General features: G+C 38.9%; 1 protein-coding gene across 16 annotated transcripts in view; it reads left to right on the plus strand.

Moving 5' to 3' along the window:
• The window catches only part of LOC103151179 (focal adhesion kinase 1), a 59,367-nt gene that overhangs the window by 11,764 nt on the left and 20,347 nt on the right, over positions 1 to 27,256 (plus strand). For 4 of the 16 annotated variants that reach the window (XM_016681222.1, XM_016681223.1, XM_016681225.1 and 1 more), the window contains 22 exons: positions 8,140 to 8,420; positions 8,503 to 8,669; positions 10,489 to 10,576; positions 10,710 to 10,789; positions 12,156 to 12,218; positions 12,323 to 12,377; positions 12,670 to 12,810; positions 13,062 to 13,139; positions 14,362 to 14,469; positions 15,625 to 15,742; positions 16,048 to 16,078; positions 16,398 to 16,468; positions 16,853 to 16,870; positions 17,329 to 17,385; positions 19,521 to 19,541; positions 21,653 to 21,750; positions 22,298 to 22,382; positions 22,502 to 22,602; positions 23,362 to 23,477; positions 23,660 to 23,760; positions 23,874 to 23,963; positions 24,060 to 24,264. In XM_016681222.1, the coding sequence (XP_016536708.1) occupies positions 8,184 to 8,420; positions 8,503 to 8,669; positions 10,489 to 10,576; positions 10,710 to 10,789; positions 12,156 to 12,218; positions 12,323 to 12,377; positions 12,670 to 12,810; positions 13,062 to 13,139; positions 14,362 to 14,469; positions 15,625 to 15,742; positions 16,048 to 16,078; positions 16,398 to 16,468; positions 16,853 to 16,870; positions 17,329 to 17,385; positions 19,521 to 19,541; positions 21,653 to 21,750; positions 22,298 to 22,382; positions 22,502 to 22,602; positions 23,362 to 23,477; positions 23,660 to 23,760; positions 23,874 to 23,963; positions 24,060 to 24,264 (2,129 nt within the window). In that variant the 5' untranslated portion in view covers positions 8,140 to 8,183. Of the gene's footprint in view, positions 1 to 261; positions 2,055 to 8,139; positions 8,421 to 8,502; positions 8,670 to 10,488; positions 10,577 to 10,709; positions 10,790 to 12,155; positions 12,219 to 12,322; positions 12,378 to 12,669; positions 12,811 to 13,061; positions 13,140 to 14,361; positions 14,470 to 15,624; positions 15,743 to 16,047; positions 16,079 to 16,397; positions 16,469 to 16,852; positions 16,871 to 17,328; positions 17,386 to 19,520; positions 19,542 to 21,652; positions 21,751 to 22,297; positions 22,383 to 22,501; positions 22,603 to 23,361; positions 23,478 to 23,659; positions 23,761 to 23,873; positions 23,964 to 24,059; positions 24,265 to 27,256 lie in introns of those variants that run through there. The other 12 variants (XM_016681226.1, XM_007571081.2, XM_007571084.2 and 9 more) reach the window with 10 other exon arrangements.

The raw sequence follows: 27,256 nt of genomic DNA on the forward strand, positions 1-27,256 counted from the left end.
TTGATGACCAAAAATTGTCATTTTTTTTTGTATGCATTTTTTTTTTTAAATGCATGTAAAAGCTTGTAAGAGTGTGTACTCTTATGAGTGGTTGTGTGTTGCTGAAGAGTGGAGTCCTCTTCTTCACTCTTCTTCCTCCGCATCGGGTCTCAATTACACTTTCTATCTCTTCCTTCCTCCTCCTCCTCTTTTTCTGTCCTTCTCCGCCCTACACAACCACACACACGCCCCTCCTTCTCTGCTTCTGCTTGTTAGTGATCATAGCAGCACAGAGGAAAACCTCTTGGCTCACTCACTTTTTGCTGACATTCAAACATAGCCCCACCAGATTTCACATTTATATTTCTCTCGCAAACTCTTGAGCTACTTCATTACTAGCATGCGCGCACACCTTTCTGCACCCTTTTCGCCGGCTCTCTCTCACACACTCACACACACCTTCTTGCACTTAGTGGCTCATTTAGAGAGCTGGAGGATTTTGCTGGATAACGCAGTGTTTGCATTTGTCCGCGGCATGTGTAAGAGATCTGGAACGATGCTGTGATCTTGCTTCTCCTGCGACGCTACAGAAGAAAGGCTTCTAAAACCTCACTGAACAACACACGGCTGACTGACTTTGAAAGGGATTTGCTGCATCAAACCTTCTTCTGCATTATCTTTCTTTTTTTTTTTCCTGCCTTTGTTGCCTGACTCTCCTCCAGTCTGGGTTTAAAGCCCTGCTTTTTTTTTTTTTTTTTAAGCTTTTCACCTCTAAGACTCTGTCACATCATGTCCCTCTTCTCTTCAGCATCGTATACCTGCTTTGACCCGGCTACTTCCTGCAGACATTATGAGCAATCTTTAGAGGATGTGAGGCTCAGCTTCTCCCTGGGGTTTCTCCGCTTTCTGTCTCCATCCCACTCACTTCATTAGCTCATCTTTTCCTCTTTTTCTTCTCTAACAATCTGTTTTGGTGTCATCCACTGCCTCTTCTCTCTTCATGTCTCTTTCCTTCTCTTGCATTGGCTTTTCCCTCCTGCATTGCCCACTTTCATCTTCCTCTCTCTCACTCTGTTCCAATTCTCTGCTCCCCTCTCTGCCCTACATTTTTGTCTCTGCAGCCCACTGATGCCCATTTCTCTCATCTGATTTTTGGGTGATTTGTTTTGCTATCTCTTTTGGACAGTATTGTGGATTTACCAATCAAAAATGACTGCCTTTTTGGAGGATTGTCCTTCAGTGCCACTTTGTAAGCTGGAAATTTGAAATAAAGCACAAAGCTCTGTTCTTCTGAAACATTTTTTAACTTTTACATCGGGATTAATATACTTGATAATTTGGTTGGCTTCGATGACCTGATTCATTGCACAAGAAGATGATCCGATTGCAAGGGAATAATCTCATCAAGTGGAGTTGCAAAGTTTGAATATGTGATCGGAGCACCTCCTCTTTGAGGAAGCGTCTTTCAGCAATCATCTACATCCTCTAGGACTCGGACTCCCTGCGGTGACGGAACTAAAAATGTGCGTTCTGACAGAGGATGATTACATATCGTTTTGTGCAGTGAGAAAGGAATTTTTGCTAGGTCAAAGGTCATGACATAAATCGGATGGATTGATTTGCAAGAAACTTGACCACAAATTACTTCAAGTCAGACAAAGTGTCTCTGCAAGCTGGAAAGGATGACATGATAATGTTGGTGCCCTTTATCCATCCGGATTCTTTACAGTAAACCTTTTCGTACCATGAATATATCTGTTACCAGTGATAGTCAGGTTTCCAGTCCAGAAGAACTTGGATCCATTTTTGGAAATATTCAGAAACACCTCTCCAGTTGTTCTGCTTTTGTACATCCACGTTTTCCAACCATGATTGCTTTAATCGCTTGCTAGAAGCCGGAATAGAAACTCCTCCTAGTTGTTGGCTCTATGCTGGTTCTTGGGCCCAGCAGTACAACGTGGGCTCTGTGGCCCGACCTGGAGCTTGTTGCCCCTCCGATAAAATGGAGAACAGTGGCTGTATCCCTCTCTGCTGGAGCAAAGGGGCCTGCATCTATGCGCAGCATCCGCTACCAAGTATGTATTGTGTCACTATTAAGATCTCACTAATATATAGCAGCACAGGCTGTAATGAGTCACAATATTAATACTTCTCCATGTAACCTGTAGATATTTTCCCCTATAGTAACTATCTACAAACCAAGTTATTTGTGACTTTTGCTGGATAAATTGGCATCGAAGAAGCTTCTCCTCTTTTAAATTGTGTGATGTTACAATGCTTACCTTGTAAAAGTAGAATATATGAGCAAGACAGGAAGTACTTTGAAAACATAATGGCTTACATGCTGATAAAGCTGAAGTCGGCATCATCATCAGATATAGTTGAACATCTAAAATATGTTGATTAATAAAACTTAAACAGTTTAGTTCTAAACTGAACATGGATTGTTTAAAGGACTTTTTATTATCTATCAAACACACAAAAAGCCAGTTTTGAATCTATTTTATAGAATAACCTGAACTCAAATGTCCTACACTTATTAATTCTTAAAACACAGATTTTATCTAATACTGTTTTGTATTCCTACATCCATATTAGAGAACCATCAGATGCAATTTATTCTTCAGACTTTATAAATTAAATTATAGCTGCTAAATAATAGGGAAATAGGACAGTGCAGTACTGTAGTTTAATATTACAAAGACAGTATCAGTTGCATTTAACCTAAATTGCAATAAATTAAATTCTGACGATCCAACCGCCGACAATGATTGTCAAAGTCCTGATATTCACAAGCAGAGTTTCAGTGCGTTGCAGCTGAAATAGAATAATATTCTCCAAATGTTCCCTCCAATTAAACCTCTGCAGTAGCAGCATTTGACTCACTAATATTGCAATGACATTTGTGATACGATATACTATGCAGCTTTAATCTGAATCTTTAAAAAAAAATAAAATAAAAATAGGCCATTCAATTTGCCCAGGAAGTTAAAGCTCATTTCCTTATAATTCACCTGGAGCGCAGCATGTTCTACTTACAAGAGGGAAGTCCACTGGGATTTGCTAATTGATGAGGTGTCAACTACTAGTAAGCAATAAAGAAATAGTTTTTTTTTTTCTCTAGGAGTTCACACTAATATAAGTTATGGAGTTCTGTTGTGTGGGGCAAATAAGTGGTGTAAATGTAAAACTTTTACCACTTATTTAAGGATGTGGCAGCCATATTGATCTCTGATTTTTCAAACAGAGTGAACCACAAAATACCATAGAAGCATCTATTAACTTTTCTTTTACATCTTTTCTTTCTTTCTTTTTTTTTGTTTTAAGAAAAGATGTACATCGTGTCTGTACTGCAGCCCTGCAAACATATTCTTACCTGCGGTCTACTGGTTCATTCAAGCCTTGCTGCTCCATGATAAAGAAAATCTGACTGTATAAGCAGCACAATGAATTTCATCATTAGTGTTTGGTGAAGTTGCAACAATTTCACAGTGTGCTAGAAAGCCCAGAAACCCAGTCCTCAGTGGCTGCGGCTGTCAGCGTTTATGATGAATGAGCTCTAGATGCAGAACTGATGAGAAGCTTTGAAGCATCTCCCAAAGGTGGATGGAAGCGCTGCATGACCGGCTTTTAAACAGGAGAGCAAATGTTGTTTAGATTCTCCCAGCATCTCTTCACATGAGGATTGTTTGTCAGGTTACCTTACTTATTTAGGCACTGGGTGTTTTTTTTTTTTTCATCAAAAGCCAGTGGGATTCTGTAATTTATGCCCCAACCACAAAAGTAAATGATTGCAAACTCTCATGCATCTCTGAGTCTTGCAAAGTTTTTTACTAGCCTGCATTTAGAGAAATATAAGTAGTTTGGATTATAAACATATTCTTCCTGGTGCTCTGATGTACATTATGTGCATCCATCAGAAAGGAGATGGGGTAGTAGTGTGAGAGGGGAATGAAGGGAATTGTTTGAGGATAGGCGAAAGATGAGAGGGAGGAAGAAAGAGAAGTAGTGCAATAGGACAAGAGGATCAGACGGAGCTGATAAAGGCTGGATTTAAAAGATGCTGCGAGAGCAATGAGACACGAGTTTCAGAAAGGACACTCGCAGAAGAGTATTGAGGCAGTGGGGAAAATGCAGGAATTTTATTGGAAATGCAAAGGAAGCTGACAGAGAAGCGTCACAGAAGTGGGCTTTAACCAGTAACCCAGTTCGCCGTTACGTCCAGAACATAAACCCTCCTGCTGCTGCCGGTGGCGCGGGGCAGGCAGGGTTCATCCTCATGCTGCTGTGATCCAACAGGCTGGAGCCCCTGTGAGGGAGGCGCTGATGGCTCTGCCAGCAGCCTGCATGGCCTATTTGACTCGATTTCTGTCCTTGTGGGTGTGGGGCGTGTGTGTGGATTTGGTTTGACAAGATATTGGTTCAAAGCTAAATGTAGTTGAATATGTCATTCATTGTGTAAAAATGAATGCAGCACTAATGCAGTAATCTGATGTAAGAACTAAACTATAGTTTCCTTTTCAAAAAGGAAAGAGTGGATTTTTTCCAAGATTTTTAAGATTATAGTTTTGGCATAGAGAAATTTTGAATTGGCAGGTCAGACCTTATTGGTCAGTGGCAGCCAATTAAATCCTAATACTGGCTCATCTCTAGCTTTATAGTAACACTTTGTTGTTATTGTCATGATTTTGTGCATATTCTTTCTGTTCAGTCGAGCAACAAACATAAAGCAAACCAGAATGTGAAATCATAGACATAACCCAATCCACAATAACTTTTTCTGTTGGTGCTACACAAAATGCTCACAATATCATAGTAGATTTCCTATTTGTAGCATAAACCCGGTAGCATAAACACCTGCTTGGAAATGCAGGCATTTCTACTGGCTCAATAGGATTTAGTGAGGCTGAATGTAGAAATAATGTGGTTTTCTTAATGTGTTACGTATGTGCCTTCAGCAGATTATGACTGATTGTTGGTATTTTGCTGTGTACCCGATTTGATGCAGTTGCTTCTTTTTCTTTATAACTCAGACAAGATGATGCTTGTAATATGTTTAAGCACATCTCATTGAAACAAGTCAAGGACGATGCAGAAGGAGCTTCCAGAATTACTGAGGATCAATAAACTACATCACAACTAATTCAGCAAAGTTACATTCCTGACTTAATTACACCCCACTCACTGAATTTTTAAAATTTTTTGGACCGAGCTCTAGAGTCCCGAGGTGGCTGTGTGTGAAAATCCCAGTCCAATAGAGCAGCAGGTTCTGAAATACTCCGACCGCCTTGTCTAATACCAATGTGGTCAGAGTGTTTAGGATACTTCAAATAGTCTGGAAATGTAAAGTTTCTTCACAAAAAATCAGAGTCCATTCTTCTTGTAGCTTGTATTGTTATCAGCAACCGTCAAGCAGAAGGATTCTGCACGTACAGCAGATTAATATCTTAAATGACTAATAAATCGTCTCAGGGCATTTTGATATACTTTTAATTGGATGATCCTGCTAACACCATAAGATGTCTTTTTTTCAAATCTGGTCTGTGCTAATTGGTTGCATGAAATCCTTAAGAGTGTGACTGATGCACTGATCTCTTGGGGTTTCAGCTGCATTAAATCCTCTCGCTAACTGCATTAAACGGTCACCTGTTAAAATTGCCGTTCTTTATTCTTGATCTATTTTTACTAAAATCCTTTACGTTTTCTTTTGTTTCGGTCAATTGTTGAACTTTTGAGTCTGAATTCTGGAGATCATATTAGAAAACAGATTCATAGGATAAAAGAAAAAAACAACAACAAGAGTATAGTTCTCATAGTTTTGTAACAGTGGGTCAAGCTGAGTTAAAGCAACAGACGCACGATGTCCTTCTTTCCGTTTTTTGTAGTCATTGTGCACATCACTGCACCGAGGCAGCTGATGGCCACCCTGATGAAAATGCTGAGTCAACCAACCCTGGATCATATTTTTGTTCCTGTGTTTCAGCAGGAAGTAATCTGGCCATGACCCGAGCATTTCTAAAACAATAAATGCTGAATAAACCGATTTGGTCCTAGTGATTGGTTTGCTCCAGGCTGTTCAGTGTACTGAGTTTGTAGTGATTTATTTATCTTTTTGCTGAAGCAGGGCCCTTTGTTACTGTTTTGCTCAAATTGTCTGAGTTGGATTTGGCATCTAATGAAAAAGCAGCAATTCATTTCTGAATATGAACAGTCTTCCTGTACTGATGCTGACTATGCAGAAAAGCGCGTAAGAAGTGATTTTTCTTTTTTTTTTCTTCTTCTAACGATCATATTTGGTTTTTTTGTATCTTTCATTGTAACTTAGCAGCTCAAGTTTCAGTGTCAGCTGAAAGGAATTCCTGTTGTGATGATGACTCAACAAACCCAGCATGAACATCCAGGAAAGGGCAGGAAGCATCAGGAAAGGACAGGAAGGGGCAGGAAGCATCAGAGCATACAGCATGGCTCTCAAAAGCTTAACGTAGAAGCATTCCAACTTTTTAAAAGAAAGGATAAATAGGTGACAGAATAGAGAATCATATATTTGCATTTATTACACAGTGTTAAATCAAAATCTCGATTCCAGCAGGTAGAATAACAAAACTTGTTGTGTCGCATCGGGAAAGATTTCTTTTGAAGGGCAAATTTACTTGATTTCCAGTTTTTTCTATAGAAATTATTTTCCGGTGCTGCCACTGCCAGCAGGTTTGATTTCCAGGCTTTGAGGTAGATAGATTTGGTTTTTCAGGTGTAAAATCATTGTTGACTAATACCAGAGCAATAGGGGAACCAATGCTGCTTCGCTTGCTCTATTTGAGGGATGATGGCTGTTGAAAATGTCAGCGTGGGCGTGAATGTCAAATTAACATCCACTTGAGTGCCATGATTCAAATTTTCCCAAAACATGGCATTGTTTTAAAAAAAATAATAGTATCTCTCTATCATTTCACTGGTTAAAATGTTATGTTTTTATTTGTGTTGGTTTTTGTTTTTTGTTTTTAATATAATCCAGAAAGCACGTTGCAAAAAAGTGTGCATTCCTACCTTTTGCCATGTTCTGGCACGGCAACCAAAACCTTCTGTGTATTTTATTTGGCTTTTATGTGATAGATCAACACAGTTCCATAGTAGGACACTTCTATATGCAACAAAATGTGGAAAGGTCCACAGTGTGGATACTTGTGTATTTTTGAGTTATTTTTACAAATAGAAATCTAGAAAGTGTGGCATGCAATGCATTAAGGCCCCTTGAGTCAGTACTTACTAGAGTTACTGTCACTGTACTTTTTGAATGTCTTTTATCGCTCTCATCTTTGAACATCTTGAGACTGAAAATCGCCCATTCATTTGTGAAACCGGCTTACGCTCAGTCAGGTTGGCTGGATAGTGTCTGTGAATCTTCAACTCTTGCAACAATCTTTTATTAGATTTCTGGGACTGCCCTCGATTAACTCACTGCATGTGTTCATTAACTCTGTCCACTGCTGCTTTTGTTGAAGGTAAGGATTCCCATAGCATTATGCTGCTACCACAGTATTTTCTCAGCTGAGTAAGAATTCATGTCTGCGGCGTTTCTTGGTCTCCATGATGATGTTTGTTCACTAAAGTTGTCTAACAAACCTATGAATCCAGGGCAGCTCCAGTTCTGAAGACAACTGGTTGGTCTAGATATTTTTTAGAGTTATTTGATTAATGAAAAGTTTTTGGTTCATCACAGAAAATCTCAGTAGAATATTGACTTTTCTTATTATAAAGTAACAAAATGTGGACATGTCCACAGTGTGAATACTTGTATGCTGTATTTGGTTTAGCTAAAGGCTTCTGAGTGCAATAAGTCTTTGGTGGCAGTGATTTGTTGGTTTATATTGATTGATTGAGGTCGGCAATCTCCTTTAAGCCTGGATTTGTTAGGCATTGATTCTTTTTATGTGCTATTGATTATTGTGACTTTTAGTCAGGGGGAATATAACGACGGCCATTTGCAAAGCCATTTTTCATGTTATCCTTTAAAAACGTATTTTACTTCAGTTAATTGATGGTTCTGTCACAGAAAGAAACATGTTTGAATTGAGCCAATTACCCTAAAGAAACAGAACTGGATGCAGGTTGTTTGGTAATCGTTCTCCCAGTACTAAACCCAGTTTGTTCGTCTTGTTCCAGAATATGACGGCCAGTTAGCCCCAGCAGGACCATCCGAGTCAGGCATGGCATCGTCTTCCTACCTGGAGCCCAGCCTCAATCACTCGACAGCGGGCGGTTGCGGGGTAAAATCCCGGCCAGGAATGCCTGGAGCTCCCGGCACCAGTGGCTCTGCTGGGGGGCTGGAGCGACCTCCTGGCTCCATGGACCGGGTTCTCAAAATCTTCCACTACTTCGAGACAAACAGCGAACCAAGCACCTGGGCGAGTAACATCAGATATGGAGACGCTACGGATGTCCGGGTAAGAGGCGCACGCACTCCTTTCCAGACATGTTCTCAGATGCTTCCCTCAGTCATTTCTGTTATTTAAATTGTTTTGACAGGGTGTTATCCAGAAGATAGCAGAGATCCACAAGTTGCGCTGCGTGTCGTCTCTGGGCCTCCGTTTGACCCATTTGCACTCTGACGTTCTGCACTGGTTACATCCAGATCTGGGTGTGTCTCACATCAGAGAGAGATTTGAGAAACAGCATCCACAGGAAGAGTGGCGGTAAATTATTAAGTTTCCAGCGTCTCTCTGTTCATTCCCTCATCTCTCCTCTTGATTATCTGAATTCCCTTGATTATTAGGATAAAAGCCTACTCTTAATGACTGCTGATGATGTCCGGTCAAACAGTGCAAGTGAAACCAGTTTAGGTTATAGGCCTGTCATTATAACACATTATTTCCATTAACGACAATATTGTTATTTTAAGTCCATTTTCATGTAATGCATGAATAACGGCATAATAATGCAAGTTTGTCCTCTCAAACCAATAACTTTTGATTTTGTAAAGAAAACTTAACACTGGAACCAAGCGATATTTTAAATATCCAAAATAAAACACAACAACCGAAAACAATCGATAAACTGTTGTACACCTTGAAAACATACTTTCACATATCGTCTCTGTCCAGCTTTGCCCTATTTGAGCTCCTTTACAAAGAATGGACAAAAACTTCAGTCTCCAGATGGACAAATCTGGTGGTGATGTACATGGAAAAATACTTAGAGTTGTGGTGAAAAGTGGTTTTGCAAAGAAATCCAAAATGTCTCTAGTACAACTTCAGTGACTCCCAAGGTGCATGGAGAGGGTCGAAAATCTCAAGCCTCCAGCTGAAACGCGCAGGTCTACAAAGAAAGTACTCACTGAGGAATTCTGAATACACTCAAAATTAAACCAACAACAAAGAAAGGAAACCTTTCCCTTCATAGATTTGTACTAATTTGTTTGGTCAATCACATAGAATCTCCAGAAAATACATTAAAGTTTGTGCTTGGAATGTTGCCATTTATGCAATGCAGTGTTCATTGTTTACATGCAGTGGTTAGGGCTTTCTGTACAACAAAACACAACTGTACGCATTGCATATTTCTCATGTTTTATTAATTTCTACTCATTTATAGTCCAAATGTTCCTACCTGAGTGACACATGTCAAAATATTTCAGCCTGCATTCAAATATCTCAAGCTTTTAACCATCCTCAGTTGTTATTGTTAACACGGCTCCTTAAAATGCAGCCCTTTGTCCTTAGCTTGAAGTCATTAAAATTGAAATTAATTCATCGGGAGCTGGTTAGGTAAAGCAGTGTCTTCCAGTTGTTGCAGTCAACCTGCCTCAGAGGGCAGCAGCTTCAAGCCCACAGGAGCTTCTGCTGCTGCTGCCGCCGCCGAGCTATTGTTAGAACAGCAGCAGTTGCCCGGGGGATGGATGGACTGACTCCCTCACTCCTTCCTTGCTCTTTTGCTTTGTAATCTCATTCTTATTTGAGCAATTTTTTTTAATCCTCCTATTCATCCTCTTCCATTTTTTTTGGTTCTCTCACACACATTTTTTTTTTTTCCAAAGGATTCATTCATAATAGAACACAATGATTTATTCATTTTGTTTCTGGCCTTGATTTTCTTTCTTATCTAACTTCTGGCATGCAGCATCACAGCAGCTTGAAGCTTACTGCTCTCCTGACCCACTTCTCCGTAATGTGTCGTTCTTGAGCAAATATCTCGCTCTAAACAACGGTGGCCTATGTGGACACTCCTGCGACACAGCTCCGGGCAAGCGTGACTGCAAGAGTCCCATTATGGTTCATGATATTACTCTTTTATCGGTTTTAGATGATTGATTTAGCAGCAAGTCACCGTGTATCTTCTCACAGTGGCACCAAATATAATGTACTGAGTGGAAAAGGCTTCGTCATTCGGCTGCAAGACGCCGTTTCACAACTTGTGCTGGCGAGCAGCCATGCTTTTGAAGCAAGACACAGAGTCTCCTCTCCTCCATTAGGACTGTCCCATCAAACCCTCTCGCTCTGTTCCTGCCATTCCCAGGTACGAGCTGCGGATACGGTACTTTCCTAAAGGTTATCTCAGCCATTTCTCTGAAGACAAACCCTCTCTCAACTACCTCTATCACCAGGTGAGAACACAGACACTGGAAACTTTATGGCTGTTTCCTTAAGTAAAAACGACCTAAACTTGACGTTTTTGCTGAATCCTATTTGACCACCTGAAACAATGTTTTCATTTTGTGTGTTTTTTTTTTTTTAAAGGTGAAACGTGATTATATGCAACATTTAGCTGACCAGGTGGATCAAGATGTTGCACTGAAACTAGGCTGTTTGGAAATAAGGTGAGAGAAATGTCAGTCAAATCATTTCACTCCACAGCATTTAGCAAAAGTATTTGCAACCACTGAATTTTCACATTTTGTCACGTTTCAACGACAGATAATTTGTTCGAACAGGCTGCTTGCATCCTGAATATTATGTTTCCCCACTTAAAATAATGCAGATTAAAATGCCACCCACACCCTGCCAAATGATGCACAGCATTCACAATCACTATTATTTTCAGCATTATAGTCATTAATCCTACATTATAACATTCCTAGAGGTATCATAGAGTGAAACAATTATGCGAAAAATAAATCTTAAACACAATAAACAGTTTTTTTTTTTTTTCTAGGACAGGCATTAATTAGTGTGACATGATGGGGGATAGTGAAAGCACATGTAGCCTTGGCAGCTTCTTGCGTCTGACCCAAGAGAAACAGAAAACGGCACCGGAAGAAAAAACCTGCATCTTTCAGCAGCGAGTCCAGCATATGCTTACGCTAACAGGAGAATGCTGCCGACTGGCTCACTACCCTACCAACATCCTAAGCTTTCATATTTAGTTGAAAATTTGAAATTGAGGCATTCATTCACTGTTCATCTTTGAAACAGTTTGTATTCAGATGCGTTCTTATTTTGACGGATGATGCAAAAGCGTTGACTTTGCAGAACCAGCCTTCAGTGCACTACAGTTTCATGTAATGTTGGGAGTTTTTACCAATCTAGAGTAAAAACTTTGTTCTGTTGTTCTTTACACAATAGTGCAATCACATGTAAATTTTCAAATATTTCTACAGATTCTTAATCAGATTTAGGCTTGGACTTTGACTAGGACAGTTTAAAATAACACACATGTATTGATCTATGTCATTCTGTTGTATATGTTTTTGATCCACCTACCTGTCCCTAGTGAAGACAAATATTCCCACAGCATGATGCTGCCACCGCCATGTTTTACATTGTGTGTGTGTGTGTCAGGAGTGATTTGCTGTATTCGTTTTTCTCCATGTTGGCCAAAAAGTTAAACTTTTGCACTTGATACCCAATGTTTGCAGCATCCTCTAAAGTTTCTTGTGCTGAACATTACCAAGGATTTCTTGTGGCTTTTTTGAAACAGTGAGGTTGTTACTGGATTTAAATTACTCCCCTTCATGTATTAATCAATTGATTTCTGAGGACAGCTGATTGCACTGGATTAAATGTAACGGTATTTGATTAATGAAAAGAATTGATTTTGAAACGGATTAATCCTTTCCGTTTCCCTTCAGGATTATGCACTACTGTGTTGGTAGCAAAATGTGAAAACTCATACTTACGAAATGACGTTGTTTTTTATAAAAATATCACTTTAAATTCTGTGTGTTTTCCCTGTGAATTATGCAGGAGGTTCTTCAGAGAGATGCCAGGAAATGCTCTTGATAAGAAATCAAACTATGAGCTACTAGAGTAAGATTTTTTTTTTCTTGTTGATCACATGTCACTGAACTCAATTGTGTTATCCTTTACGATGTGTGTGATTGCAAAGGTGTAACTGTTTTTATTCATTCTAGGAAGGATGTGGGTTTGAGACGGTTCTTCCCTAAAAGTCTGCTGGACTCCCTAAAGGTGAGAATATGCTTAAAAACTGTTTACATTACATTTTATCAGTGGCTTAGTGTGTATCTGGAATTACAGCTGGCAGGCTGTTTGGTTGACTGGCAGCAGAGCCGGCGTGATGACTGAAAGGATTTCTGCTTATCTGATTGTGTGGAATTAAGTTAAACCTGCTGTTGTCACTCACAGCCTGTGCTGTCAAACGTGTGTTGTTCTTCTGCTGGCTCTGAACCAACCTTCTTCCTGAAAGGCTTCATTCTCTCTTCTTCTCTTTCTTTTCTTCCCACCATCTTCCCTCCATTAGGCCAAGACTCTTCGTAAGCAGATTCAGCAGACCTTCAAACAGTTTGCTAACCTCAACGATGAGCAGAGCATCCACAAGTTCTTTGAGATCATCACTCCCATCTACCCCTTTGACAAGGAGTGCTTCAAATGTGCTTTAGGGGTAAGGTTCCTGTTCTCCAGGCACATTATGGTGCCTTTTATCATTCAGAAGTATACAATATGGCTGTTTATGGTAAAAAAAAAAAAAAAAACATACATAGTTTCCATAGTAAAGCAGCTTTCCTGACTTCCTGAAAGTTAAAATCTGGAAAGTATTGATACTTGACACTTAATATGTGTTTCCACCCTATATTAAGTCATAGAGAGGCAATTATAATTCTTGTAATTGCCTTGTTTTCCTCTCCTCCTTAGTCTAGTTGGGTAATATCAGTAGAGCTGGCAATAGGACCAGAGGAAGGAATCAGCTACCTCACAGATAAGGGCTCAACTGTGAGTATGCACTCGGATCGATCTTTGTACAAATTTGATGTCTGTCATTTCTCTGATCTTGAACATTAATAAAGAGGATGCTTTTAATGGGAGGCCATAATTGTCATGGATTATGCTGCCATCTAGTGGTCTGTCTCCCTCTGCCAGATTTTGCTGGGTTTGAACGCTCCACACTTTTAGTCTCAAGTTTGAGAAATGCCTGTGATGCTGTTTTATGTGAGATTTTCCTGTTGTTTTACCTTTAAAAATTGGTTCATATCTGAACCGTGTGAAACACTGGTAAAACGGCAGAATTTCATTAGGGTCGTATGCCGATTTATAACTTTCTCTTCATTTTAGCCAGTCAGATACACCACTTTGATCCTGTCCATTTTAGATTTATCAGTGCATTGAGTTTCTGTCTTGGTCACTCAGATGCTCAGAGATCTGAGCTTTTTTTGGTTTCATTCCTGTCTTTGGAGGTGATATAGAAATCACTACAGATCCACTGAAAAGATCAACTTCTTTTGTGTTTTGTGTTTCTCTTTATGTATTATGTCTCTCAATATTAAAAAAAAATCTTGATATGGATCTTCTAATAGAGTGGTGGCGTTATCGCCTGTGCTTTGGATACAAAGGATCCAGTTTCAGCTGAACAGCTAAGAGCTTCCCTGCTTCCTACGAGGCCTGATTATGATTGATTCTGACTTATCTTCTCTTTCACCTCTACTTTACTCATGCCACTTACTTACAATGCAGTACTGTGCTGGAAACTTGAGGCAAATACAAATACATATTAAGTGGACAATGGTCTCTAGAGACTTTACTTGCACTTGTTTGAGTGAACCTAATGTTGATCACGTGGGAGGGAAAGCTTTTAAGGAAATGTGATCTGTTGTGATAAGGGTTAATATCGGAGACCCTCTGCAGATTTATGTGCTTCGGTTTGGTTTATATATTTGGCAAAAGTTTGCTGATGCGTTTATGGCAGCATGAGTTGCACTGGTATGTTTAGGCTATAACTCCTCAGAGCAGCAGTCTGGTGTGTTACTTCTATCCTTGGGATCTTCACTTCATATATTTGACAAACTACCAGGGATAAAAACACCACAGAATCTTAGAAAAGTAGGAAACATTTTCCCCATCCAAATACCTGCCATGCATATTTTCTACAATTGTATTGCTCTTTATAATTAACCAGTGGATATTTAGGATTTTAATGCATCTCTCTTTCACTCCCTAGCCAACACACTTAGCTAATTTTAACCAAGTCCAGTCTATCCAATACTCTGCTTTGGAAGAAAAGGACAGGAAAGGGATGCTTCAGCTGAACGTCGCTGGAGCTCCAGAGGTACGTGTATACGCTCACTTTGATCCTTTTTTTTTGTTTATCCGGTCCTTGAGGAGCTTCTTGCTTCAGTGCTTCCGCTGACTTTTTTTTTAACACCTCAAGTAAAATAACAAATCGTTGTTCTTTTTCCTTGCCACTTGGCAGCAATTTAGATTTTTTTTTTTCTTTTTTGAGTATCCAATGTGCTGCTCACCAGTAAGGCAAAAATAGCAGAGAATCGTCGATTTCATTTACCAGCCTGTTTCTCTGTGCATCTCAGTTTTAATATACAAACCAATATTAGATGATGTGCAAACAAAATTGTTCTGAAATAGAAAAAGACCTATTTATATTCAGCACACGTGCTATAATTTCTTTTCTTTTTTTTTAAAGGTTTTTTTTTTTTTTTAGCTCTAGTGGCCTTTATTTAAAAGTGTTATGACAGGAAAGTAGGGTAATCAGAGAAAGGGGAAGACATGCGGCAAAGGTCACCAGGCCAGGAATTGAACCTGTGGTGACCGCGTCGAGAACTAGGGCGGGTTATGCTTAACCCCTGCGCCACCACATCACCTCATGTGCTTTAATTTCAAAATAATTTGTACCATTCCAGAGTCCTGACCTGGCTGAGATCAACATTACAATCTAGCTGCCTGAACTAAACTTTTAGAAATACAACTTTGCTGCTCAATCAAAATATTTGAGTGTGTTTTTACTTATTTTTAATGATACCACAGAAAATGTGTTGAACCAAGAACAAAGTTGGGTAGAAAACCATAATAGAATCTGTTCCTGTAAAATGTTTGCCTTCCAGCTGACTTGCAATGCTATTTAACAGGTTTTTTTTCCCCTCATTTTTATTAACAAAGCGCTTATACTTAAAAATCACTAACCATTGAGAAGGTTCCTCTTGCACAAAGTTATAAAAATACTGATCGAATAGTATAAAAGTTTGCATTAGAAATTAAATAAGGATTTAATTTCGTGGGTTTCAGAGCGCCTGTTTGTGCTGCCGGATGCTGCATGTGTGCATCACTGCTGCAGTATTGGCACAGGGCTGTGTGCACACACTCTGATAGGGTACATTATTATCAGTGAAGCTCTCATTGTGTCTCTGTGAAGCAGCTCCCTGTCCCGCTCTTACACTGATCCTTCTGTCTCCCTCGCCTGTGTTTGCAGCCCCTCACTGTCACGACAGCGTTGCTGAATACAGCAGAAAACATGGCCGACTTGATTGACGGTTACTGTCGTCTCGTCTCCTCGGTTTCGCGCTCCTTCATTGTTAGAGTTCATAAAGGTATGTTGAGTAGCTACATAGTTTTGTATTTTGATGTACTACTGAGTTTTTTTGGGTTTTTTGTTTCGATGCTGCTGCGGTTCAAATAAAAGGAGGGGGCGAAAAAGTGTGTTGTTGTAAAACACAGAACCCTCCAGCAGATGTCATTTAATGCTGATGACCCGCCTGTTCTCGTCACTATGAATAATAACCAGCCTGTGCGCCTTTTCTACAAGTAGCTGAGGCTTCATAGAAACAGCAGTCAAGGTTGGGCTCTCACTTTAGGTTGTTTCACTCTTGTTGATGTGCTTGTCTGTTCGTTGCAGAGGGAGACAGAGCTCTTCCTTCGATACCAAAGTGAGTAAGCTCTTGGTTGTAGAAATGCATGTCAATAAATCTTATAGAAAAAATGATTTATTGCTTAATCACACATGTATAATTATTACACACAGAGTAATTCACAGACTTATCTCTGTTCATTTCAACAATTCCGTCGTATGGCTCTTTTCATTACATAAAAGTAATTTTTTAATACATTAACTCTCATTTGGCTTCATAATTTTCTGATTCATAACCTAAATTGGACAACATTTCAATTGGCTTTTACCTGTTTGCAGCTGTTTACGTTCAATGCAGTATTTATTTTTTTTTAATATGAGAGAAATCTGTGCCGCAGAGTTTCAAATCATGAGAAGCGGATGGAGAAGCGGATGGATGGCGTACGCACCCGGGCTGTTTGCGTGTCAGGTAACGATGCCAGCCAGTCACACAGCTTCTCCTTAAATGTCATGAATGACCCAATGTGATCAGAGTTGTATGAGGGGCTCATAGATACGTGTGTAGAGCCAGATTCCTCCATAAAGCTTCATTTGTGTGTGCAGAGAAGAGTCCTTGTCTCACCAGATGTGTCCGTGGAGGGCTTTAGTCACTGCCACTCTGTCTCTGCTCTCTGTCTCTCTGCTGACCTCTGACTGACTCACATTTACAGTTTGAAGTGAAACCATCTTGAATTCTTTAGAAATGTATCAGTTAGTTGCGTGACTAATTATTTTTTTCATGTTGACTATAAAACTAACCCTTCTCTCTCTTTGCTCCTGTTTGTGGTTTTTTTGCTGCATGCGTCTTCTGCAGGTCACATTAGTGGCGATGGTAAACCTCACTCTTTGTATTTAACTTCTTTTATTTAGCAGCATAATAAATCTTGTTTTGATTTAGCGTGCTGGACGTTTGTGCGGTATCTTGGTCTCTGCCTGTGAATGTTTTTGTGACCCATGACTCAGTCTGTTTGCCTTCAGTGTGTTTCTGTGGAAAGGAAAAAAAAACAAAACTTTCCAACCCTCCCCTTTCCCCTTGGCCGTCTGTCTGTATGTTTCCCTCACTATTGTACTACTGTGACTCATTCTAAAGTGGGGATCTGGTCAGTAGTACATAAACGCGTATAAATGTGCATGTGCTTGGAGTTGGGTGTGGTGACAATCTGTTGATGTGGTTCTTTACCCTGAAGATGTTAAGTACTGATCCAACCTAGCTTAGTTCTGTGATTTTTGTCACCAACCGAGTGACTATGTTTGCTGGTTGTGGTTCCTGAATGGACTCTGCTTCTGCAGAAACAGACGACTACGCTGAGATCATCGATGAGGAGGACACCTACACCATGCCTTCAAGTAAGTAGGCCTTTCTCCTACATGTTGTTGATTAAGCTGATGTGTTTACCCAGTGAGGGGCTGTCCATCACTTCAAGGTTTTGGAAATTAATTAAGTATAGGTCTGTAGAGACTTGTGTGGAAAAAACCTCATTTTAATGGTATATAATGATTGATTTAATTTGAACACCTGTTAACTTTTGAGATTTTAGGTTGGACCTTTGGCATGTTCTGCCTTAAAGCCAGGAAAAACAGCATCCATATTTAAACTAAATCAATAATTTTGTCAACTCTTTAAGTCCTGACTTCATAAGTGAAAATGAAAAGTGTTTACTTAATTAATACAGACCTTAAAACGCTTCTGAATAATTCTGAATTGAAATCCGGCTTAATTTTTGAATGAAACTATATTTTACACATCGACTGCTGATTTAAGATTTAACACTAAGCCACTCATCCCACATTATAACGTCTGCTGTCTAGTTTTTTGTAAGTCAAGTTTTAGTGCTGCAGTTAGCCATCTCTCAACACCACAAAGTAAAAAACAAACCAATAAAATCCACTGCGTTAACACTGAGATCAGCATCTCTAGGGAGGAACGCAAACACCATTTGCACATAGACTTGGTGCCGAGTTCAGTGTTGTCTTGTCTTTGTAGCTTAAATGCAACATGTATTTGTGACTCTAGCTGAAGACACTGCATGGCGTTTTGTAATGAAAAGGAGGTGAGAATGAAAATGGTGAAGAGTGTATTGGATTGATAACAGAATTACTTTAATTCCTCTTTGTCAGCACATCTGATAGAAAGTTTTCCCATATTCGAATGATGCTTAAAAGTCCCAAACAGAATTTTTTTCTCTGCACATGAATGTGCATGGATGGACCATGAGCTACTCTGCTCCACCTATTGTGACCTGGTTTTGTTTTCTATAGATTGTTTTCTCTGCTTTCCACATCAATGAGGAAAACCCTGGTGGTAGAAAAACATTTGTTTTCCCAGGGCCGTGAAGGAGGTTTGTGCAATTTTGAGAAAAAGTGTGAAACTCTTCTGCACAGCAATCCCAGAACAAATCTGTTGTCTGGTAATGCTGCAGTGATGGATTATGGAACTTTTGCTAACATTTTGAAGCACAGAATCGGCTTTTTTTTTTTGTAGTTGTTTAAATCGTAAACCTGCCTGGAAACAGAGACACGGTTACTTATTTTGACAGCTGAGTATAGGATGCCAGTGCAGCTGAAATGTGAGGTTGTTGCATTGACTTATTTAATATCCCATAGGTACTGTGTTTAGTGTCTTTTTCATTTATTACTCTAATAGTTCACAACAAAAATTGCTCAGATATTGACTGCTGTGCATTTTTGGCAGGGATGTCTTGTTATTATAACATTATTTATTTTTCAGTGATGATAATTGCTTCCACAGATAACTTTTCAAAAACATCAATTGCCTGTTGTCCTACTCATTAAATCTGTTTTTATAGATTGGTTTGTATACAAGAGTATATACTCATTAAAAACAGCTTCTTAATTACTACACAGTGTCTGAGTTATAGTCAACATTTTCGGAAAACCGTTGTCCATCCTGCTGCTTTCTTCTCCGTGTTCAGACACAGCGTTCATACTTTTAGTGAGATAAGGCAGTGATGTGAGCTTGCTGTGGCTGCTGTGTGCTGCCTGACCTCTGGGTTTAGATTTATTCATGCCTATGCAATGCTTGATGGACAACATTGAGAGGCAGAGAAGATGGGTGAGTGAACTTTAATGTGTGATGTGAGAGGAAGTTGCTGACATTTAAAGTGAAAATATTCAGCAGTTTCTTTTTATATAAACTTGCCCATGTAACCTGCCATAAAATGTTGTCTGGATATTGTAGACATATTCATGCAACAACCAAAACATGGCCTTCTTTTTTTAAATACGCCTCCAGTATGTTTCTGTTAAGCCAGGATGGATCAGTAGTGGTTTTTTTTTTGTTTTTGTTTTTAGACATTCTTGAGATTTTCATTCAGCAAAACTTTTATAGATCTATATTTTGAACAGGTTAATTTTATTTTCTGAACCAGAGTAATCTGTTACATTCAGGCCCCTGCCTAATTTATGTCACTGTCTTATTGATCTAAATAACAAAGTCTCTTATACCTAACCCGTTTTCCCAGAATACTATGGACTAGATCAAGGTAATGATTGGAACACACCATGTTGATGACTCTTTCATTTGGTGGTTGTTGTGACCCTCTTTTGTTTGCTTGCACCAGTAAAATAAAACCTGTGATATTTTCCTATAGCTGTACTTTACTTCCCCCCTTGTGTTGATGTGTGGTTGTGCTATCAGTTCTGGCTGAGCTGGTGAAAGCTTCAGAACTTGGATCCAGTTGTTTGCCTTGTTTGCATTTCATTGGTTTAAAAAAAAAACAAAAAAAAAACACAGTATCATTAAAAAAGCCAAAGGTAACTTAAAGTGATAAAATCTTTGCACTCCTGTAGAACATAAAAGTCGAATAATTTGATCATGGAAGGTTATTTGGGGTGTTTCCTTTTGGAAAGTTTATGAAGCAAAAAGTTTAGGTGAATTCACGTATTTACACATTTCAGAATGTGACACATGGACCACTAACACAGATAATGGTACCATTTTAGTGCCTTAAAATAAACAGTTTTATTAATGTGCAGTAAATGCAACTTCCACGTTTAGCACATCATCATTCCAGGCTTTTTACTGCCTGAATCTGCTTTTTCTAAAAGTCCCATTTAAACTGTAGTAATTATCATAAAAGAAGAGATTTCTGTAACTGGACATTTGTAGCTTCATGCAATATTCATGTGATGATAACGTGGACAAAGTCGGGTCGGGCAGAGCCAACCACCAGCATTTAACAGCCTGAGTTTCACATTGAGTCCTCTTTTCCTACAATACAAGAGATTGACTGACCAAACAAGGATACACATTTATACACAAATGAGCCTGATAAGTTTATTTCTTGCCAGCAATGATTTATTAATTTATTACACATCCCACCTGACTTTTTCCATTCTATTTAAATCAGCATAAAATGTTATGTTTATATTTTCCACGTCGGTCAGAGGTTTACATATGCAATGTTCTTGGGCATGAATGGCATTCCATTTGTGATTTCAACTCATTTAAAATACAGCGTGCAACTTTTAATGAATTTGAAAAACAGGAAATGAACCCACAATTTTGAATTTATCACAGCATTTTACAAGACAGATTTATTTACAAAAACAGTCAAATTCAACTCGGTCATACAGACAGATTGAGTTAAATCCAGAGTTCAAGTTCAGTTTATTATGTCAATTGATACAAAAGTGACCTATCAAAGAAAGCCAAGGCAGTTTAATTGAGTAATTTACATTGCAACAACGTCTCCTGATCATGCATGAGGCAGAAGTAGAAAGGAAACTCTCGGGAGGATCCTGATGGTGTGAGCAGCGAAACTTTCCCAACAGACTGAGGATTTTTATCTGAATTGCTATCAGAGAGTTTTGATACCTGACCAAATTTCAAACAGTCAAGCTTTAAAATAAGGAGATAGTCTGCCCTCTTTATTATTTCACTCAATTTGTTAAATGCATCAGTGCCGCTGGCAGGAAAACAAACCTTTAGCACCTCCATGCTTACGTGGCTCAGTGTTCTTGGGTGCAAAATCCTCAATTTAGCTCCACCAGAGATTAGTTTCCCCCTGTAAGCAGCAGTAAATTTTTGTCGTGCTTAATGTTGATGAGTCCTCTGTGGAAACAGACCAGTACAAACAGATTACTGAAAGGCCAAATGAATGACATTCATGCCACGAGTGTATAAAAACCTCTGAGCAGCGCCATACGTTGAGTTTTATTGGCTGTTAGTCATCTGTGTTATGTGGCATGAGTCGCTGTGTTTTGCTGATGCTGCTGTTGCATGTTGCTCAGAAGAAGCTGTGCTGAGTGCGATAAAAGCCAAGCTTGTCAGAGTAAAAGATCAAAAATTGAAAATATGACGACCGTGGTCCACAGATGGCGTCATTTATTTGTTTATGCTTTCGTTTCAAATTGAACCGAGTTAAACATACTGCTTAAATTTGTATGACAGTATATAGTGCTTAGATGTAGATACTTTTTCCTTTAACTTGCAGCATGAACGTAAACGCACGGTAAAGTACTCTAATAAGCTTGGAAAGTGAACGCTCTGTAAATGAAGATCAATGTGTGAGAGGGTAGTAAATAAAAAATGTTCTTGTGTTTCTGTATTGTTTTTGGTGTGCAAACCTATGTGTGCGTTGTCTGTGTGTAGCGCGGGACTACGAGATTCAGCGGGATTGCATTGAGTTGGGGCGCTGCATCGGTGAGGGTCAGTTTGGAGATGTCCACCAAGGAGTCTACATCAGCCAGGTGCGTATCCTCCATCTTATGTTAATTGCACCTTCTGTTCCTATTTCAAATAAAAGAAGGGGGGTCTGGGGGGAGAGATACACTGTTCTGTTATCTGTTTAATTGCTGCATTTAGTGTTTTTCTAGCACATTTGTTTCATATTATCCCTGACAGTACCCAAGCTCAAATTGCAAAATAAGTTTTTTTGTGAAACTGTTTTGTTTTACAGTAAAGCCGAGTCACAGGGGCACAGTTTGGATGGTTTTCTGCTTCATAGCAATGAAAGAAATGCACTTAAAATTCTAAAACAATTGTAATAATACTAGTAATATTGGTGTGATACTATGTCAGTGTTGTTTGGTTGATGATATTTTAAAGTCTAGGTCGGATCAGTATAATAGAAAAGTTTGACATAACCTTTAAAATAAATTTCCTACTTACTTATGTCACGTGCCAAGTATAAAACTACGTATTTTTCCAGTTTTCTTGTAAATTTAAGCGTTTGTATCCGATTGCCTCTACTGTATTACTGCAACATATGATTTTTCTACGCTGTACTTCTCACAGGAGAACCCAGCTCTGTCTGTGGCGGTGAAGACGTGCAAGAATTCGACGTCAGACAGCGTCAGGGAAAAATTTCTGCAGGAAGCCTGTAAGATCCTTGCATATATATATATATATATATATATATATATTATTTTTAGCAGTAAGTTCTTGCAGACGAAGGGCAGTAAATGTTTATTGGAATATCTGCGGACGTTTTCTATGCAGTGACCATGCGTCAGTTTGACCATCCTCACATAGTGAAGCTGATGGGAGTCATTACAGAGAATCCGGTGTGGATCATCATGGAGCTCTGCACACTTGGGGAGGTAATGATTAAAAGCCAGACCTGCATTAATGATTCAACAATTTGTGTTTCTTGTCTTTCTCCTTGTTTAATTTTTCATTACTGCTGTGCTGCACATGTGGAGGGGCTGCGACGGTGCATTTATAAATCTGAAAACAATCCGATCGTTGGAATCAAACGATCAGTTTTTTTTTTATGTGATCTAATGAACTTCTACGGAGTTAAATCATGTGGAAATCAAAAATGATTCTGAATGTTTTCAGGATCTATTGATTACAATGAAGCATCCTGATTACTGTTAACAGGTAAATCTGTTGCACCATTCCAGTATGAATTATTCAGTAGATGAATGGGGGGTAATTGTAACATCATGGCCTTTACTGAAAGGCCAAGATGTTTACTAAAAGCTCTGTAAATAATGCAAACAGAGATTAAGTGACTAAGTGGGTGAGAAAAATCTATACACCACTGCTAAAAAGGCTTAAACAGATTTTTGTGATGAAAGAAAAAGGACCATAATCAATTTCCTTTTAAATTTGACAAGAAATCTATTAGAGGCAAAAAGTGCAGAACTTCTTTTTAATTTTACACGCCCCGACAGATTTTTACATCACAAAAACTTAGTATTTTAACAGGGTGTGTACACTACTGAGAGCCAGGCGTTCTGCTGTTGGTTTCTTATTTTCTGTCCCATAATTATTTTGTCTCTTTTCTCCTATTTGTGGTTTAAACTTCTGCTTTTATACTTTGTGATTGTTTTTTCTCCCTCTGTTTTCCATAGTTGCGGTCGTTTCTCCAGGTTAGGAAGTACAGTCTAGACCTGGCCACTCTCATCTTGTACTCTTATCAGCTCAGCACAGCACTGGCGTACCTGGAGAGCAAACGCTTCGTACACAGGTACAAACGAGATTATCATCAAGCAGCACAACCAACCATAACATAGCAGGAGTCTTGTACAAAAGGCAATTTACAAGAGATACTGTCCCTATTTTAGTGCTATTTACTAGAACACAGATACATCTTTGTGTGACTAAAAACCTTCTGAAAAATATGTGAGTATCTTGTTTTTTGATCTCCAGGGACATTGCAGCGCGAAATGTGTTGGTCTCCACCGTCGACTGTGTAAAGCTGGGGGACTTCGGCCTTTCCAGATACATGGAGGACAGCTCTTATTATAAAGGTATCTGAATTCAGCAGAGGCACTTTACTGACTACTCTGTAGTTATTTTATAAGAGTTTAAAGAACCAAACTGAAACCTAAAGTAAATGCTTCCTTTTATTCCCCTTTTGCAGCATCTAAAGGTAAATTGCCCATTAAATGGATGGCTCCAGAATCCATCAACTTCAGACGGTTCACTACAGCCAGCGATGTCTGGATGTTTGGTACGCTTAAAAGCCGCAGTCTCCTTTTTCCTCGTCGCGGTTCGTTTCTGTGAAGCTGCAGGCGTTTACAGCCAACGTGTCCGTTTCACTCCACAGGCGTCTGCATGTGGGAGATCCTGATGTACGGCATCAAGCCTTTCCAGGGCGTGAAGAACAACGACGTCATCGGCAGGATAGAGAACGGCGAGCGCCTGGCCATGCCCCCTCAGTGCCCCCCGACCCTGTACAGCCTGATGACGAAGTGTTGGTCGTACGATCCCAGCAAGAGGCCACGATTCAATGAACTTAAAACACAACTCAGGTACTGCAGTCAACTGGATTATTTTGCGGTTTTCATGTTGATTATGCCAGTGTGTGTGTGTGTGTGTGTGTGTGTGTGTGTGAGCGTTGTTTAGGGAAATGTAAGATTTTTAATTTCAATGAAGAAACGTTCGCTTGCAAGTGTTGTGGAAAATGCATTCAGTGCTATACTTGCAGTTTAGTTATTTTTACATCTATTTTGAAATTTCAGATTAAAGACTTGTCGGGAGATTTCCTCCTGATATTCTTTATAGTTTGACAAATTTGTTTCCCTCCCTCTAAAACAGAAACTCCACCAGAAAAGCTGCTGATCAAAGAAACACAATAAGTGTTAACCAAATGAAGCACTTGACTTTTTCCTAACAGCAGGTGTCACTCTCTGTGTGATTTCAGTGAAATAAGGAGAGAGGAGAGAAACTGAACATCCAACTATATTTCTTGTATATTTTCATTTGACTGGTTTTGCATTTCTGAGTAAATTACAGCTGTGCCCAACATTTCTGCATTGCTGGAATTCAACGCATTAGTCATCATAAATAGTCCCAGGATATAAATGATTCTGGACATAGTTTACGAGGAGCAGCTTTTTCTCTACACGGAAAAAATTACTAGAAATTGTTGTCTTACTTAATGAAGTTAAAAATGTCCATTAGTCTCTCCAGCTGTGACAAAGTGCTGATGAATAACATTATTGTGCTCCTGAAGAAGCACTTGTTCAGAAAACGTGACACTTTCTTGGTTTCTTTCCCAGGTTAATCCACATAAAAAATAATCTCCCTGGCCTAAAAGCAGATGGGGGATTTTTACTCAGGTGGTGACTGACAATGTTGACTGTACTAGTCCTGCTTTTTGATCCCGAGGATCTTCTTATTCACCGAGCAGACATAAACAAACTGTATTGAACCTACTGTTTGGTCTAATGATATTTTCGTAGCCATAGTAACAGAGCTTTATTGATGACAGAGATAAGTTTATTCCTGAAACTTGGATCATGCTTTACGTTCTTAGCCGATGACGCATCAGTGCTTTGTGACGAGATTCACCTGGAAAGAGGAGTTCTCTGTCAGCACAGCAAAGCCTCTGCGTGTTGTGATCAGATAAGACCGAGCAGGTTTCAGGTTGCTGAGGTGGTGCAGAGGTTAAGCACACCCCACATATGGAGGACTTAGTCCTCGACGTGGCCGTCGCAGGTTCGATTCCTGGCCTGGTGTCCTTTGCCACATGTCTTCCCTCTCTCTCTCTTTACCTACGTTCCTGTCTTAGCATTTTTAAATAAAGGTCACTAGAGCCAAAAAAAAACCTTTAAAAAAATGTTACAGAAGGCTTATTTTTAATCATTATATAACAACCTGCTAAGTGCTGAACCGTTCTCTACTGTTCTAAGAATGCACAAACCCTTAAAAAGTCGCATTTACCTTCTAGATATTAAGAGAATAAAGTACTTGCCTAAAATTAGCAATGTTATGCTCCAACTGAGGTATGATTAGGAATTTGCCCATGTCAAATCCTAATCCTATATTCTACATTAAAGTTATGAAATCAGTGTGTCGTGCTAGATGAGCTTGAGTACACACTAGCTTCAAAGTGCCATGAAATTAACAATTAGGCCTGTATCATATGGTCCATATTAGGATTGTAATGGTGTTCCACTTAGCTAACTCTCTACCAGCAATTACATTTTCTTTTTTTGGGGGGTTATTTTGACAGCGATAGACATTTTATCCCACTTGGCGTATCTTCAGCCGTAATGCACATTGAACACAAAGTTAACTCTGCTGAGAGAATATTTATATTTCTAAATGTCACATACATGTTCATGGTTTTTGCTTTTGTTCTTTTAGAACATACTAGACTTGACATGTACAGCTGCAGGCTTTAAAGAAGTCGGCTAACTCTGACAAGTTTACTCTCTGTAATGATCTTAATCATTGATCATTTTGCTCATAGCTTGTGTCATTGCTCTTCCGGTTAATCAGGCACAAAAGATTTATAAAAAAATAAAAAATAAAAAAAGGGTTTTCTTCTGCTTCCTAAATTTTGTGCTTCCAAATTTTAATGTGTTGTGTTTCAGCTGCTCTCTTTGGCAGCAGCCAATACAATGTATTTCCCTTGTCAATGTCATTGTAATGGGTGAAAAACTCGCATTTATTAGAAACATAATGTTTCACATTAGCTCAATAAAAAATAATGCACATTCTAAATAAGATGGGGCACAATCTATATTCATTTTGCAAACTGATATAATTTTTCAAATTATATTGATAACTGTGAAAATCAGCTTGCTGGTTAGCATAAAAATCAAAGCCATTCAGTACTGTTTAAAAAGTGTTAGTCATTTTAAAATGCTGTATGTAGGTAGTAATTTGAGACATTTGTGACCTCACATTTTAAACTAAAAATAACAATTACTCATGTTTTCTCTGTACTCTGGAAGAGGTTTGAGATGAAGTCCAGTTAGGGCGGAGCTTTCCCCAACCACCATTAGTCACCAAGTCAAAATCACTAACGCGTCAAAACACTTGTAGTTTTTTTGGAAGTTACGTTTCATCTCTCAGTCCAAGGAAAAAAAAAACAAAAAACAAGGAAATGTCTGAGGAGAAGAACTCAAAGTGTAAGAGGTTTTTTCATATTCTAACTTTGTTCTACCTTTTATTGGACCAAATTCAACATTTCTCCCAGTAAAACATTTCAAATAAATGTAAAGTTTTAATAGCTAAAAAAAATGTTTTCTTAATCACTGAAGAGGAATATTACGAAAAGGTTTCTAAGGTGCCTATTTTCTGCAGCCACATAATTTCCTGCATTTTTGAACATTATCTGGCAAAACAGATGTCCGTCATTTAACCTCCATGCGATTGAAACCCTCTCAATAGAAAACACAGTATTCAGAAACAAGATAGACGACATATTTTGCTTTTCACTGTCTGTTAAAAGTAGATTTTTAAAAAAGAGATGAGCTGTACAGCTCCATCTTTCGACACGCAGTCTCTTCT

The sequence above is a fragment of the Poecilia formosa genome, unplaced genomic scaffold, assembly GCF_000485575.1.
Source record: "Poecilia formosa unplaced genomic scaffold, Poecilia_formosa-5.1.2 Scaffold273, whole genome shotgun sequence".
NCBI classification, from domain to species: domain Eukaryota; kingdom Metazoa; phylum Chordata; class Actinopteri; order Cyprinodontiformes; family Poeciliidae; genus Poecilia; species Poecilia formosa.